The sequence below is a fragment of the Mytilus californianus genome, unplaced genomic scaffold, assembly GCF_021869535.1.
Source record: "Mytilus californianus isolate M0D057914Y unplaced genomic scaffold, xbMytCali1.0.p SCAF_4, whole genome shotgun sequence".
Lineage (NCBI taxonomy): Eukaryota > Metazoa > Mollusca > Bivalvia > Mytilida > Mytilidae > Mytilus > Mytilus californianus.
The window spans coordinates 92,031,039-92,048,199 of record NW_026262690.1 but is presented as its reverse complement, the minus strand read 5'-3'; the positions used below and the strand labels follow the sequence as shown (position 1 = coordinate 92,048,199).

Below are 17,161 nucleotides of genomic sequence, written 5' to 3'. Positions count from 1 at the left end.
TTGTCTCTTGTTGCGTCATACATAGGTAATTGAACTAGGCGAAGAATTTGTGTCTGACAAGACAGTGAAACATGGCTTCCTGTGTAATGGATGAAGGTTTGTTGTTAAAAAAGTATAGAAAGTGACAAAGGTATTATTTAACAATGTTGACATGGAGAAGTTTTTTTGTAAAACTTGTAGAAACGGAAACGTCAAAACAAATTTTGTATCTGATAAACATGTACTTTTAAGTTTTCTTACATAACTAATATATCCTGTTAGCTACACATGTATATTTTAATATTTATATAAACAATACAAACATGGACATATTATGAATGAATTGAAGAAACAAATGAACATCTGACATCTACACGTAATTCTGAATTGACACAAGAACAAATAAATACACCCTTTCTTTGTATTATTTGACTGCCACTTCTGGCAATCAGAGACATTACCTTGAAATTTTAAGGTCATAAGAAAAAATATTGTATGCAGCAATGCAAAAGTGATTGTTGTATGACATCAATAGTTCAAGTGTCGCAAATTCTCAGGTTTAGTTTTGCCGATTCCAATATAGTGATAAGGTCTATACAAGATCAATATGTGATGGGCATATAAACATGTGGCTGCGTTGAAACTTAAACCTCCTTGGTTTTCTTCTTTGGAAATAAAGGGACCAAAATAAGGTAGCCCAATAATGTCGGCCAAAACTCAAGACTTCCTTTGACTGGTCCAGTCTTCACGATGAACTTTGTAGCGGTAGGCCCTACACTCATTTTATTGAAATATTTTATAGATCTATTGGCCTCAGTGAAGTAGAAATTCTTACAGGCCCAATAATAATTTAACAAGCTTGGCCTTGTTGGCCTGTGGCTAATCATGAATACTGAGTATCTCCAATGGCTTTGAGTTTGATTTGTACATATGTATGATGTCTACTCAGTCTTTACACTGTACTTATATGATAGCCATTACCTCATGTAAGTATGTCCTAAAATCATCGAAAGATTTCCTAAGAAGCTTAAAACTTCTAATCATGTTTAATCATACCATGATAATTATTTCAGTAGGGATTACTGTTAATACCATATATACCACCATGGTTAGGAGACTACTACTCATAAATAAGCTTAAGAGTTCAATGTACATGTGATATATGCACATGAATTTTAGTATACTATATTTGGAATTTAAAAGTTTCTCGAACTGTAAAGTTGAATTAAAAAAAAAAGATTAAGAGTTCAATTTCCACATGACTTGTACTGTTACCAGACTGCAGTGTTATATTTGAAAAGTGCTTTGATCAGTAAGTTTAAGAGTGCACAGGGAACGGAGAAACATTTGCTATAGAGGTATGGATTCAGTAGATCAAATTTGCTTGTGATTTATCATTAATGGGAATGTTTAATATGCTGTATTCTGCATGATAAGTGGTCTTCTTCCCAAATTTGAAATACAAAAAGGAAGTTCACCCCATTATTTGACTGTGGATTAATTTTGCATACATGTGTTCTGATGGGTCATTAAAGCCTGATACTTTTTCATATATACTGTGGATTCATTATTATTCGTGGGATACCAATTTTCTTGGCATTTCATGGGTATGGATAAACCATGTATTTATATGTTCAATGAATCCCAAATTTTCTATAGGCTTGTATGCAGACTTTGGCAAAACCACGAAAGCAAATACCCACGAAAATGCAAGTTTTCGGCAGTCCATAAAAATTGGTACCCATGAAAATAATTGAAACCACAATATTATAACTAAAATGTCATTAGGAAATCCTAGAAAACCGTAAATCATGCTCCATTCATGTACATGGTTCAGAATGGAAGTAAACTCCAAATTTGTCTTCACTGATTTGATAATGATTCTTTTCAGTAATTTTAATTCTCTAAAGTTAATATGAATACCTCTTACATAATGTTATATAATAAATTTGATTTATAACTTTGAATATCCGTAAAGCTGAAAATTTATTTCGAATTAAAGATTTTTCCATTAGTATTTTTTAAAATGTATATTTGTTTTAACTGTTAAGGACAAAATTTATGACAAATTTCCGGATAGGGAAGTTCGCAGAAAATGGTTTTTATCTGGAATTTTGAAATCTCAACATGACCAAGCTTGAAAATCTTGTACTTTATTTCCTATCGATTGAAGAGATTTAAAAACCAGTAGGACTAGGTCCAAAGTGCAAAGTAGGATAAGAGTCCTTATTGGTCCCTTAGATATGACGATAGCATACTGCTTTTCTCAATGTTGTATTTACATTGTTTACTAAAATGATAAGTAAAGAATTACTTCTACAAGACAGAGTGCTTGGCGTTAAGATGTTGCTGATGTTTTTCATTTGTCCTTTAGACCAATTAAATTTTTTTTATTTCACATTTTCAAACAAATTTCACATTTTTTCAGTTTTTTATACTGCATGCCAGTTAGTCTTTAAGGTATGATGATGATCCCCTGGTGTAAGCAGCATTTAAGATAACACTCTGCTATCTTGCTTGCTGGTGACACTGGAAGAACTATAAACATGCTGAACCTTCAAGGCTAGACAACTTTATATATATATCTTTTATACAATTATGTATTTTTATTATTTAAATGTAATTATTATTATTAAATTATTATAAACTTAATATAAACTACAGGTGTGTAGTCATGGTAGTGTATTATAAAAGCTTGAAATCAAAAAAGCTTTCTTTAAATGATGGTTTTTATCAATGCAGAAAAAAAATTAAACTCCTTAATTTTTAAGAAGCTTATATCACAGAATTATAAGTATAAGTAAAACACTACATGTCAGACAAAACTGGGTTTTTCCTTGTTCTTTGGAATTAGTATGCACACATTGATAGTCTGTCACCTCTTTTGCATTCAGTTGTTGACTGTGAAGGTCTGTTTCCTTTTTATGGTATGACATTTAAGTGTGAAAATGTTGACAGCATCAGAAGCAAATTATAAGTTTCAGGTTAATAGTTGAACACAGCAGTATACAATGCTGTCAATCTATGGAACTATTTCAGGACATTTTTTTTGCTGAGCTGACAGAACTTTCTATCATGGAATAAAATTGTTTTGTTGTCTCTTCCCAGTGATGCTTTTAATCTATAGTTAAAATGAAGCTTTCAATCAATAACTTTCCAATAAAGATAGTGTTGTTTATTGTCTAATCAATTTTTTAGGAAGAAAGATGCAGAGTTGCAATTACCTGAGCAAATGTCAACATTCTTGTAAAGCAATTATCATTTGCAGCTACTGCATAAGTGTACTGAAAATCTTTCCTACCGACTCCTGGTTTTATAATTGGTTTATTCTTAAGGAAGGGTGGATATTATATAAACAAATGTTATTTTTGTTTTGGTCCTTGAACTTGCGACTAGAGGTTTCCAATTTGTTGTTAGTTCACGACCCTGTGAGGAGGTGAATGTACACTAATAATAACCCTTAAGGATTTACCATCCCGTCCCGATTGAGGATACTTTTTAAAGTAAGAGCTGATTAAAATTTTAAAGTCTGATTCATTTCTTCATAATGCATCATTGGGAAAAAGGCTGTTTGTTGGTCAATTCTATTTATTTAGATACACAGGCTCTAGGTTTCTAAATAAACTTCGTAAAGTTACCTGATTTACAGTTTAAACCGGTAGCAAATGTTTGATTACCTTTTCTTTTTTAAGTTGTTTCTGTCTCAATCTACATAGAAATGAGCAATAGAGAATGGTTTGTACTGTTATCAAATGGTAATCTTTTAATTTCAGTCCATTTTTTCTTTTATTAACTAATTGTAATAACTTGGTTCATTATCACTATTAATGTCATATTTCATTTCTGCTTGTCACATACAGAAGGTTGTAAGATATGATAAATATAAAATGTCAAGTTTGGTCCATCAAGGTGTCTAGTTTTGGACATAAGGTAGAAAAACTTAACTCGCCTTAGTAGTTGGTGGGTTTTATCTGAACAGTTTGTGAATTGTATATTTTTATACCTGCATTCATTTGGGAAAGTGGATTTTAAGACTTTTGAAGGTAATTTCTGATCCAGTAATTATTTATTCAACTTTAAGCAGTATATGTTTTTTTAAGAAATGATTTATGGAAGTCTGTCTTATTTTTGCTTTATTTTTGGTAATCATGGTTGTCATTTAGTAAAAGCAATATGGTATGAACAAGAAATTATTTAGATCTGGAATAATTTTGAAATCTGGAAAATTGATAACAAATCATTGATGAAAACTAACTCAACTAAATAGGGTTACATGTATGGCTAAGGGGGGTTAGTTAGTTCATACTGTAATATCAGTGAAAGTAACTTGAACCATGTGCGCATGGCTAACCCACTTAAGTTGGGTTAGTTTTCATCATACATTTCTTATCAATTTTCCAGAATTCAAAATTATTCCAGATTCAAATAATTCCTTGTTTATGGTTTTTAATTTGATTTCATCCCTCAACAGGTTTAATTAAGTGTAAAAGAAATGGTGTATTAATCCATGACAAAATTTTCTTTCATGCAAACTAGATAAAACCCACAGCGAAGAAACAACGCTTTTATTGCTGTTCTTCATCTCAAAGTCACATTGACACCTTTGCTGAGGGGTTTCTAGATGTTTAGAGACTTATATTAGAATGACAGTATCATGGAGTTTATGACTGATATTATGATATATAATGTTCACTAAAATCTATGTGGCCTATATAACTGTGTTATCTTAACAGTACTTGATATGTTTCTTCAAGATGCAAAATATGTCAAGTGACGGACTTGGAAAGTAGTCTCCTTAACTTATGCTATCTCAAAGACTTTTTTTATTTTATTCTGTCCTGTCACTGTGTCAGTTGCAAGTTTTATGGTAGTTTTTGGTTATAAATACTGAAATTAATTACTCTTGTGAAGTGGATGTGTAGTATGAAGTAAGTCCATCTGGAATTTAAACAGTTGTCTATTGGAGCCTAATCTGCATTTTTATGCCCCCGCTGTAGCGGTGGGGGCATTAGGTTTTACCATTGTCCATCTGTACGTACGTACATACGTACGTCCAAAAATTGGTTTCCGTTCTCTAATTTGAGTTTGCCTCAACCAAATGTTATGAAACTTATGCACAATGCTTATTTCCACAAAACACAGATCAAGTTTGAATTTTGGTGGCGTCACTTTAACCATTCTAGAGTTATGCCCCTTTATAAATGAAAAAATTGCAAAATATTTAGTTTCAGTTCTCTAACTTAAGTTTGCCTCAACCAAATGTTATGAGACTTACACACAATGCTTATTACCACAAAACTCAGATCAAGTTCAAATTTGGGTAGCATCACTTTTACCATTCTTCAGTTATGTCCCTTTATAAATATATGATATGCAAGCAGGGGCATCATCTGTGTCCACATGTGGACACTATCCACATTTATTTTTTCACTTTTCTGTATTCATTTCACGTTCTTGTTCCGAAAATGCATGAACTATTTGCCACTGGACATTAAGTATACAACAATCAATCATTTAATTCACATTAAAGGCATAAAAACAGAAGTAGCAAATTACACGTATTGGAAATCTACTGTTAAGATATGTTTTTTTTCAAACTGTTTCTAACTGGAGATTAAAACAGATGATGTTTATTTAATAAAGATAAAAATACCTACTGAGTGTCTAAAGTTAAAATACTGCAGTTAAAAAATGGATTCTTAATTTTACTATCAACTATTTTGACTTATTATTTCTTTTAGTTTTCCTGTTAAAATTAAGCAAATAAATACCTGGTGCATTTTATATCAGTCAATAGAATTGGTATGTATTCCAGACACTATTGACTAAAAAAAATTGAACTTACGTATAGGGGTTTTCCAGAGCTTAAACAAGGACATTTTATGGTCTAGAATATAGAAGAGATAGCAATAGTATACTAATTTGAGTTTTTATTTGTGCTTTTGTTAAATTTGAGATAAACAGATTTGTATTTTGAATGCTAATGTCTTGCAGCACACACAACTTAAAAGCAGTTTTTTCTGACTCCCGATTGTAAAATTTCATACTCATAAAGTGTCTTTTAATAGATGTCATTTTATTGATATTTACAAGGCAGATTTGATGTGTAGAAGCTCAAATGTTTTGGCTTATTGGAGAAAAAGAGGATTATTTTGCTTATAAATCAAAAAAGATTAAATTTTCTTTATATAAAATTTCCATTAGTTGATGCATATATTTCATTTAGCTGACAAAATTTACATGTACAGAGATCTTTAGGCAGTTTCAACTTGGTGACTTTTATAACAAGACAAGAAGAAGTTTGTGAATAATATGCATTTTGAATGTTTAATTGCATATATATGTCTATACCTGTCTGTGTAGGAAATAGTGTTATGATATACTCATAATACTCAGGTAAATCGACTGATTACGAAAGAGATATACTTATAACATTAACCATACAAATTATTGGGATATGTATAGGAATCATTCAACTTACTATATGAACTGTAGTATTATTGAATGTTGATTATAGAATTGGCCATCACATTTTCTGCTTGGCAAATGTTCATTTTGTTGGAGGAAGGTGATGTAAATATCAGTCGGTATTTCTTCTAGCTTGTGTGAGCTCACTCAACCAGTACTATATCTGTAATTTTAATTACAATTAATTGATATCCTTGTTCGCTGTATGAACTAGTTGGGAGTTATATATACTATTGATTTTACGTTACTGATTTTGCTGAAATGGACTGTTTGTAGGTGCAGCGGATATATATATAACAGATTACAGAATTAAATTGTAAAGTATAAAGGTACGAATGGAGCTTGATTTTACTGTGAAATGTGAACCGGGAAGCCCAATTAGTTTTGGAAAATGCTCACAATTATCTCTAGAGGAGAGTTTTGGACGAGACGTATTTGCCGAATTCAATACAGATGGATATGGATCTGATGGGTCGTATAACGGAAACAGTGGTAACACCAGCGGTGATGTCTCCCCAACGGGAGATTCCTCACCGAGTGCTGATACCTCTGGCAATGTATCGCCCTGCAGTACAGATAATGGTCGAATGGATTTCGAAAGTGCCAAACTTGACTTAGAAAACGGAAAGGTTGACTTTGAATCGTTGCGATACGATTTTGATAATAACAAAGTAGACTATATCAGTTTTGTATCGGACGACAACTTGGAAAATGTAGATGGGCCAAAGAGACTTTGTCTAGTATGTGGGGATATAGCATCTGGTTACCATTATGGTGTTTCATCATGTGAAGCTTGTAAAGCATTCTTCAAACGAACCATTCAAGGTAAGCATACATATATCAGCTGAAATGATAGCTCTTTAGTTTAATGTTGAAGATCTTCCAGTAACTGTTATGATGAAGATCAGCAATAAAAGCACTGTTATTTTGGGTATTGCTAACATTTCAAGAGATTTTTCTTGTCAAGTACAACCACATCATATTCCTTCTTTTACAGTTTGGGAAATGCAAATTTCGTTTTGAAAACAAGAGGATACCATTTTCCCTTCGTCATAATTGCTGTTTTTAAATGGCATTGAATTAAAAATTGCTTTGCTTCTTTCATAGCAAACAGAAATTTGAAATTTCACAAATTTTCTTCCATAAATTTATTTATTTCATAGGAATTCAGAAACCTAAGATAGAATTTTTTTATGGATTTATAAAAAATGAATGAATGATGGAGCAATGCTAAATGAGGCACACTACTCTATTTAATTCTTATTTCATTGTTTGATAGCATTGTTTTGCTTTATTTTCATACTATTCATATTTTTATTAAATTTTTAATAACATTTGTATTTTTCTGTATATGGAATAAACAAATACATTTGTGTACCATATTCTGATTCGGAAAATATACTATCTTCTGATTCCATAAATATATGGTTTAAATGACTTGTACACAATGGGATATTCTCTTCAGTTCTATGTCTCAGTTATAAAATTGGTTTTCAGAAGTCAATAAAGCCACATATTGACCTTGTCAAAAGACATTGTAATTGTATAGTATCTCACAATTAATTATATAGATCCACAAAAAATATATGGTGAGGATGATAAGACGAGGAAAGGTAATAGAAATTATTGTATGACATGTCGCACATCTCCAAGCTTTAACATGTTTATTTACAGGATTTTCAGGTAAACTTGAAAATTTTACAGGTGCACAGGTCAAGTTTTTTTCAGCTTTTACTTTTACTTTTCATAACCGAAATACTGTGATCAAGAGAGTTGAACAAAAAAGCAGTACATAGGTACCGTTAGCAAGTCTTGTCAGTTATAAAGTACATTGTTGTAAGATATAAACACTCTGACAGTACTGGGTTATTCATATAATCTATCATCTTACTATGGGCAAGTGCACAAAAGTAGTCAAACTTGTTTTCTTGGGGTTTTTCTCTTTTCTTACCACAATTCTTGCATATTGTAAAAGTTTCCAACCATTTGGAAATGATGGATTGCTCTAGAAAACTGACAGACAATGACGAAGCCGACTGGATGTCACCGATATATCTACAAGTGACAATACCAATTTCATTCAGAATTTATGTGTAGGCCGATTTTTAGAGTTTTTCAAGGCAGTCATGCTCTTCAGACATGGTCCGTACAAAAGCTTGCAAGCATCTGTCTCATTGTTTATTGTTGAGATAAAAAGTGAAAACTTAGTGCAGAAGTGTTGCTCTCTTTTGGTAATTAAGCATTTATTTGGATACTTCATTAAAAGGACTTCGTCTTTTACATATATCTACTTAAGATTGTGAACACATACAAAATGACCTAGTTTTGGAAAAACATATGTAAGCTTTATTACATTAAGTTTAAAATGTTGTCACTAAATGTTATTTGAATTTATTTCTGTGAACTGCAATGAGTATATCTTGTTTTTCTATTTAAATGGTGTGATGTCCCATCCTATATCAGTATATGGTGTTGTTATTATTTTAAATTTAGATGAAGAAGTCCTTACAAAAATTGCTTTTTTTATTCATATTATTTTTCATTTTAAATGCTTAAATTGCAAAAAATCAAATTAAATAGCCTGATCATCATGATAATAAATTTAAATTTACGAAAAATGAAACATAAGTGATAAACCCATCTTGTACTAGGAAGTAAACAATTTAAAAGTACTTTGCACAGACCATACATTAAGTAGTAATTGACTTTTACAACAACAAAAAAAGAAGTGCCTTGGTGCAGCTAACTACGTGTTGAAGAAAAGTTCAATTGTAATATGACATTGAACATCTAAACCATAATAGGTAATATAAGATAAAGAGTGTACAGGAACTTCAGAAATGTTTGGTCACTGGATATTTTCTTGTTTTATCCGATTTTATATAGTTGTTCCAGTTATCTAGTTGCTCCAGTTATTGCAAAATATATATCTCTCTGACGTAACTTACACATGTGTTTCTATGAACATTTCAAAATATAGAGTATCCAGTCTTTTTGTACATGCATAATCAGATATGTGATGTGAGCATTACATATCAGTAGTCAAGTCTGTGATATTTACATTTTTAAAGCTTCATGGCTGTTTACTTAAGTCATTGGCAATCGATGCATATTAAAATAGCACCAAATGCTGTATTTTATATTAAGATTACAGCACAATGATGAAAGTGAAGAGAGCTTTCAGACAATCAATTGGCAACTTTAATGTTGAAAAAGTTTGGCTGTTTTTATTGCACAGGACTTTGATTGAGAATCTGTTCAGTTTTAATGTTACGTAATTAACAGTTTTGCCAAATGTTTTATCAATAAGCCTGTATTTGATGTCGTAGATCTTGAAGACCAAAGACTTTGGATTGAATGGAAAATTTGTCATCTAACTAGACACTCTATCATTATCGATTAGGAACTCATCACGGAAATACTATATCCTCGACAGACCGGTACGAATAGGAGAAATGAATGATAAAGATTGATATTTCTTGTATGATTTTCTTACAATTATAATCTAGGATATTTTTTTATTCGAGATGACAAACATACTTGCTTCTAATCTATGGCCATCATTACTTTAAAGGGAACACTGTATTGTCAGTGATTTTCTGATCAATAGTAGAGTTTGAATTTTTATTAGATGGGAAGATTCGTAGATCTATAGATCTGCTATAAGAATCTGACTGTCACTGTTCTGACCTTGTCCTGAAACTGGACTAAAATCACTGCAAAACTTTATCAATTATAAAACATTATGTCAGCAATAAAAACGATGGTTGTAACATGGTGGATAAGTGATTTCTGTCTAGGCGACATCGTTATCCTATTGGGGATATCATCTCTTGTTTAATTTGTGTTTTATGGCTATTTATGATTTTAACTTCTGGATGGTTGAAAATCCTTGCAGCTTCTTTTGTTGTGTTGCTTTGTTGTTGTTTCTGGAATGAACCAATAAAGATGGAGAATGACAGGCTAGACTATTGTTTGTATTTTATTACTTGTCTAAAATATACAAATAATTGTAGGTACTTTGACCTATAATGATTTACTTTTACAAATTGTGACTTGGATGGAGAGTTGTCTCATTGGCACTCATACCACATCTTATATCTATTTAACATTAATAGTACAAATTTCACTTCTGAATATGCCCAAACCCCTGTTTGATGGCTGGTTAATGTATTGTCAAAATTGTTTCAGGTTTTTACAAACGACTAAGTTTATTGACAGCCAGACATAAAATATTTTAGGTATTCTTGTCCATGTATTGTAGTAGATCTGTGTACATACTGTAATAACAAGAAAAACAGTAGTAGAATTCTGATGTTTGATGTATTAAACATGACAGATCTGTTCAGAATTCGAAATTTATTGTAACAAAAAAAAAGGGTAAAGAATGGTGTTATTTCGTTAGAAGGCAATGACTTACTTAAATCCTAACAAAAGATCAAAGATCGCAAAGCATTGGTCCGTATGACGTAGTCTTTATCTACCTTAAAAGGTAACATACGTAATTTTTGCTGTAATTGCATATGAATTATTGATATTCATCATAATGTATTTGAATTTTTTGGTTATAATCTGTTCAATTGTCCACATGTACGCACACACACATTTTGTATTGAGATATCTACTATTGGTTAACCATAGAATGACATTAATACTTATGTTTGAACACAAGATATTACATCAGCAGTGACGAGATTTAATTAAAGAACCCAGTCATTAAAATTCAAGTCCGAAGATCTTGTATATATGTCCTTGACTTTTGATGTTCCATTTCCCATTCTTTATTTAGATTTTTATTACATCATAAGTGTCAGAGTTTCACTATTTTCATTTTGATTGAAGGCTTATAGTCCAAAAACCTACTGTAACTCTGTGTAAGGGTCCTTGAACTTACACTTGAATCTAAGTATATATCATCATGTTTTAGAACCAGGAAATAAAGCAGGCTTCTTGTTAAATTTACAACAAATGCCAAAGACCAGCTTTTAACAGGAATTTAATGTAGTAAAATTGGAAATCAATGAAACTGCACTTAAATTGGTCTAAAGTGTATTCCAATATCGTTTTCAATACTTATAGGATTGATAAAATAAAATTCTATATTAGATCTTATTTTCTATAGTTGCAGTGATATATAATGATCAGACATTAAATCGTATACACGTAACCACTGTAATTTGAGTTTGCATGTAAATAGATATATAGACGATCTTTTTTGTGAGAAATCAATGAAGATATCTATTTATAACATCTATACAGCAGGAATGCCAGAAAACACATGTTGTAGAGGCTGATGATGACGTCTGTTCTGTGATGTGACGTTGGTTCTCTTACATCATTAGAAAAAACTCATTGATCCCTCATCCCATTTCTATATTTGAGGCACTAATTCGGAGTATAATTCTCTGACAATTATAGTCATTTTAAGAAGAAGAGTGCACATGTACACAGACTTTTTTTCCTGTTTAGTCATGCACATGTAGCAGGATGTTAAGATCTGTACTTTTTCAACTTTTATTCAGGAAATGAAATTTCATTTTTCTCTCGTGAAATTGATTATGTAAATTTATATTTAATTTTGTTAGAAATTGATACAAGGACATGCCACACACCCCAGTGCTGATCAAGCCATTGGGAAAAGAAGTTCAACTTAGTGCCGGGTTTTCAATACTAACATATGTCGATCTTTAAGTGACTGAAAGAATCTACAAAAAACAATGGGGTCCAACCCCCCAGAACTTCCTCCCCTCTTGAGGACTCTGTATGTTCAATTAATTGTGCTCTTATGCTGGTATTTAGGCTTAAAAAAATAGCTATCTTAAGAATATTAAGAAAGATTTATATCACAGACTACTTAATTCTTAACCAATTTTTTAGCATATGGGTTGTTAACATTCTGATTGTTACAGAAACTATTAAAATTCAGTAAACAGCTTTAACATTATACTCAGGTGAAGCTGAGGTTAAGTCATCTGAAACAAGTAAAATTTTCAAATCTTATAATTTTAAAATTGATTTTAAAGCTATTTGATATAAAAATTCTTCAAAGATACCAGGCTCATGATTTAGTACCCCAGACTCATGTTTGTCTTCATCAGACTCATTCAGTTGTGTTTGAATCTAAAACAATTGGTAGGCCAAATGAAATAAAAGTTGAAGAGCATTAAAAACTGAAAATTCTAACATGTTTTCACAACATGGACTTCCAAAACATTTGGTAAACAGAGTAGTGGTTATTTTGTATATATCCTAGCCCTCTCCTTGGGAAAATCCAGACAATAGTTTAGACAATCAGCAAATAGTGTACCATAAATATTCTATAGAGTGCTTTAAGTAGTAAAATATTATTAACTATAAATGGCAATTATGGCTTATAATTGAATTATTAGTAGTGAGTAGTTTATTTGCATGTCAAAAATATTAAAACACCCTGTATGGACAGTAAAACCTATTCTGTCTGTTAAGGCCCTGTGTATGGATGACAAGAAAACACGATATCTAGTGTGCACGAATGGATTAGTCAAGGAGAATGAACTAATTTATGCCATTAAAAATTGATTACCTTGCAACATGACAGATGATTCAGTGTGTATAATTAATAAAATATAATAATTATTAAATTGTAATTAATTTGTAAAAGATTATAGTACATTTTCATGCTGCCCTGATTAGGTTAAAAATGATTGGCATAATATGTCTGCTTTTGTGTTATGAAGTAAAGTTAAGTAGAATATTATATCATCCTTGGTCATTGAATCTTCATAGATCTATTGTATAGTAATAATAAAGAATGTCAGGGTTTAATAATCCATTTCTAGTTCTCACACAATAATATAACAGGTTTATTTGTAATGTTATGTTTTCTGCTTGTAATTTTTAGCCTTAATGTAAATAAAAAAACGAACTGACAATTGAAATTGTCTAGATAAGGTTATGTTTGTTTGGCAAAGTTTTAAATAACCTTTTATTTTCGGTTAAAGAATGTTCTAGAATACATTGTATTAAGAAAATAAATATAATTGTATATGGGATGATTTAGTCATATACTATCAGACGGTTTAAATTATGGGTCGTTTTTATCTGAAATTTCAACAGTTTAAGGGGGAATTAGGTTGTTAGCGATCAAAGGAATGGATTGGAATAACTATGCTTTTATTCCTCAGTGACTATGTTTGAAGTTGGAGTCCCCCCTTTTCAGTTTACCTCTTACATTTACAAAGTTTTTGCTGAAGCTGTCTATCAGCATGGATTGGAGTTCAAAATCTTATGGATTTTTTTTCCAATTACAAGGGAAAAATGTTTTATCCTAAAAAAGTTCAATCTTTGACTCTACATGTATAGCTTGCCAACTAAAAAATACCTACCAATCTAAATTTCAAGACTTACTTTACCCCCCTTCATCGAGCTACCTTGACTTTTGATAAACCCTTCAGACTTACTCATTGTACTTTGGTCCAAAAATACCCCAATATCATGTTAACCAACAGTGAAGTTATTCATTGATATAGATGTTATATAAACTTGACTTTCTTGCATTGACCCACTAACTTCTTTTCAACTACTATCATTGATTACATATAGATTATCAATATACCTCGGTACATTGGGAAATAGATTTGTAAATGACTGAAGTTTACTTGGTACATGTATTACTTTATCAACTTTGAAATTTCTCACATTATTGTGTCTCTGAAAAATTTTGAGTGAATACATTGAACTTGTATCAACCCAGGGTTGTTTGCATTTGATAAAATTTTCAAAGAAAAAATGTTTTGAGATTAGACCTGTTTTATTTTGCTTTGGGGTATGGTTTAGAATTAATTCAAGGTAGACATTCTATGATACTTTAAATTTCCATTTGTACATGTGTATGCAAACTATGAGTACATCACATTGTCCCATTCTTTTTTCAAAAACAAAAAAAGATCATAATCAGCTTCTTTTTTATCCATGCTTCACTAAATTTGCATGAAGATATAGTCTTTGTAACCTAAATTTTACGCATTACTGACCAGCATTTACATCCTCTTTCTTTGGTGGATAGTTGTCTCATTGGCAATCATAACACATCTCCTCTATATTTTCATAACAGTAAAAGTTTGTCTGTTTTAACCTTCCTGTTGATGTTATTAAATTTGCAATATGAAAGAATAAGAATAAAAAAATTAGGCTAAATTTAATTAAACTTGACCTAAAATAAAAATTTCAGCAAAAATGTATGTTCCTTATATTGGGTCTTGATGATATTAACTTTGTTCTTTTAAGGTGAATATGATTGAGTGGTTTTAGTATATTTGTGTTTGCTTTGGATTGATATATTATTGATGATCGATTATTGTTTGTAAGGCAACCTACTTATCAAGTAGACTGTAGGAGAGTAAGACAAAAAAAATCTCTTCATGTTGATTGATACATTAAATCAAGTAAGGGATTAATTTATCATAATATTTTCTCAGTAAATCATATGATATATTGAGGTTAGCTGCCAGATGAAAGGTGTTCAGATGACAGTTTGCATTTGTAATAATTCTTAAGACTTCATTATTGATCTCTTATATATTATGTATATATAATATATTTTGGTTACATCACTTTCAATCATTCTTTATTCCTGGGAATGTTCAACCAAGTATGTGTAATTAAAAAGGACTTACAATATTGTGTGGCTGTTTTAATTATCCATAATAACCACCAAATAGTTTGTTAATCTACTTAATATTTTGACATTATTTTGGTACACCTACACAAATAATCTAGGAGGTAGCTGTAATGAGTTTGGCAGACAGATATTAGGGATCTATAAATAGATGTTTGGCATTCATACTTTCGGTTCTATGTTAATCGGTTCTCTTATGTTAATCGCACCAGAAGGGTTGATAAACCTTATGTTTTGAACAGATATTATTGTTTGTTTTCATTGCCTTCAGCTTGAAGGTAAATGGAGTCGATGAAAAGCGATGACAAGTAAATTGCTTATTTTAACTGCCTTCTGCTTTAATGTGTTGTACAACCTTTGTCTTTGGAAACATTAGTTGTAATTATTTGTAAACCATTTACATTCCAATAATATATAGAGAGAATTTTTTTTAGAAGACTCATTCTTGCCGAATAGGGGGGTTGGTTTTCACTTCCCTGTATCATCCTTGTGCCTTGTATAATCTACTTTACAGTATGGGTTTTGTTTATTGTTGAAGGACATACAGTGACCTGTAGTTGTTCAGATTTTTGGCCTTTTGGTGGATAGCTGTCTCTCATTTGCAAATGACAATCATACAACATCTATAAAACAGTGGCTAAGCATTTAATTTTTTTATCAGTACATGTACAACAGTTCAATATTTAAAAGGATTTTATTTGGTACTTATATAAAAACCACATGTCAAATAGTCTATCAACTGATTAGAATTAAGGAGATTAACATGTATAATCTAAAGAAATAATGATAAATTGTTTACTTCAGTGTGAAAATTAATCTTGTAAGTAAGTACATGTATGAAATCTGCTTATTAAATACATGTGCCTTTTGAAATAAAAAACAAAAGCACTCAGTGTTTTTGCGTAAGATATGTGTTTGAGCATGTTCATTCATAGTTTGAACTTTAGAATTGGAAAACGTCTTTAACTTTTTGAAAATGAATACCAGAAAGGGCCTTAACTTTAAGAGCCGATCCTGTATTCATCTATTTATTCATAAAGTCGAGAGCCTTAGTCATTGATTTAATTGCAAAATAAAGTCTGTAAAACATAATATGTTTGTTTAAGCATACTGAAGCATAGCAGAGTACACCATGACACACAACGATTTGCTGGGTTTGCTTTGGCTTAAAGGGAAGTTGACACAAGGTTCAATTAAATTTTCTTTACCTGCACCTAAACCAGGATCTACTGGTTAGTAAGATTTTTATTGCCATTGCAGAAAAGCTTTTTATATGAGAATTGAAAAATGACATAACTTAACAAAACTAATAAATATTTTCTGTGTTCAAACTAGTCAAAGAGAGAAAAATTGTGAAGCTTTTATAATTTCTGAGTATTATTTTATATTAGATGCCATATATATGATTTTGCGTGGCCATTCTTTAGGATAGCAGAGCATACCATGATTGATACCACAATATACTCTGCCTGCTAGAGGTATCAAATAACCTTTAATAATAAATGTGCATCTGAACAGGCATCAGCATCATGCATGTTTAAGGAAAACAAGTTTAAATTGCTACTGCAGATTTAGACAGTTGTGTTAGAATTTAAAGATTATGTCTTTGTTAAACTAAAAAAAGATTTTTAAAAATTTGTTTTAAATTCTTAATTGCACCAAGAAAAAATAACGGTGGTGTTTATTGTTGTTTATATGCAGGGCGTATTTCGGTTTAACTGCAAATTACACAATTCCAGCCTTGAAAGCTCTGCCTACACAAATACATTTTATTTTGAGGTTAGTATTTATACCAGAACAATCAAAGTTTGATATGTTCCAGCAGTCAAGATAGATCTATAATTTGTAGGCTGCCAATGATGGCCTTCAATGAAATGGTATTTAATCTGATAATTTGTATAGATAGATAGCTCCAGGTATAACATTAGATGGTTCATCAATATCACTGGTAATTTGCTGTTTTTCATTATTGGGATTTCCTTGCTGAATTTCGAGCTATTGAAGTTCTGTATTGATTTGAGTTGTAGAGTTATGATAGTTTCAATTCCCTTGTGGCAA

The 17,161-nt window shown here is 31.0% G+C and overlaps 1 protein-coding gene across 3 annotated transcripts in view; it reads left to right on the top strand.

Moving 5' to 3' along the window:
- LOC127738886 (steroid hormone receptor ERR2-like) overlaps nt 1-17,161 on the top strand; it is a 60,432-nt gene that overhangs the window by 9,330 nt on the left and 33,941 nt on the right. For all 3 annotated transcript variants that reach the window (XM_052250358.1, XM_052250355.1, XM_052250356.1), the window contains exon 4: nt 6,724-7,272. In XM_052250358.1, the coding sequence (XP_052106318.1) occupies nt 6,783-7,272 (490 nt within the window). In that variant the 5' untranslated portion in view covers nt 6,724-6,782. The remainder of the gene's footprint in view (nt 1-6,723; nt 7,273-17,161) is intronic.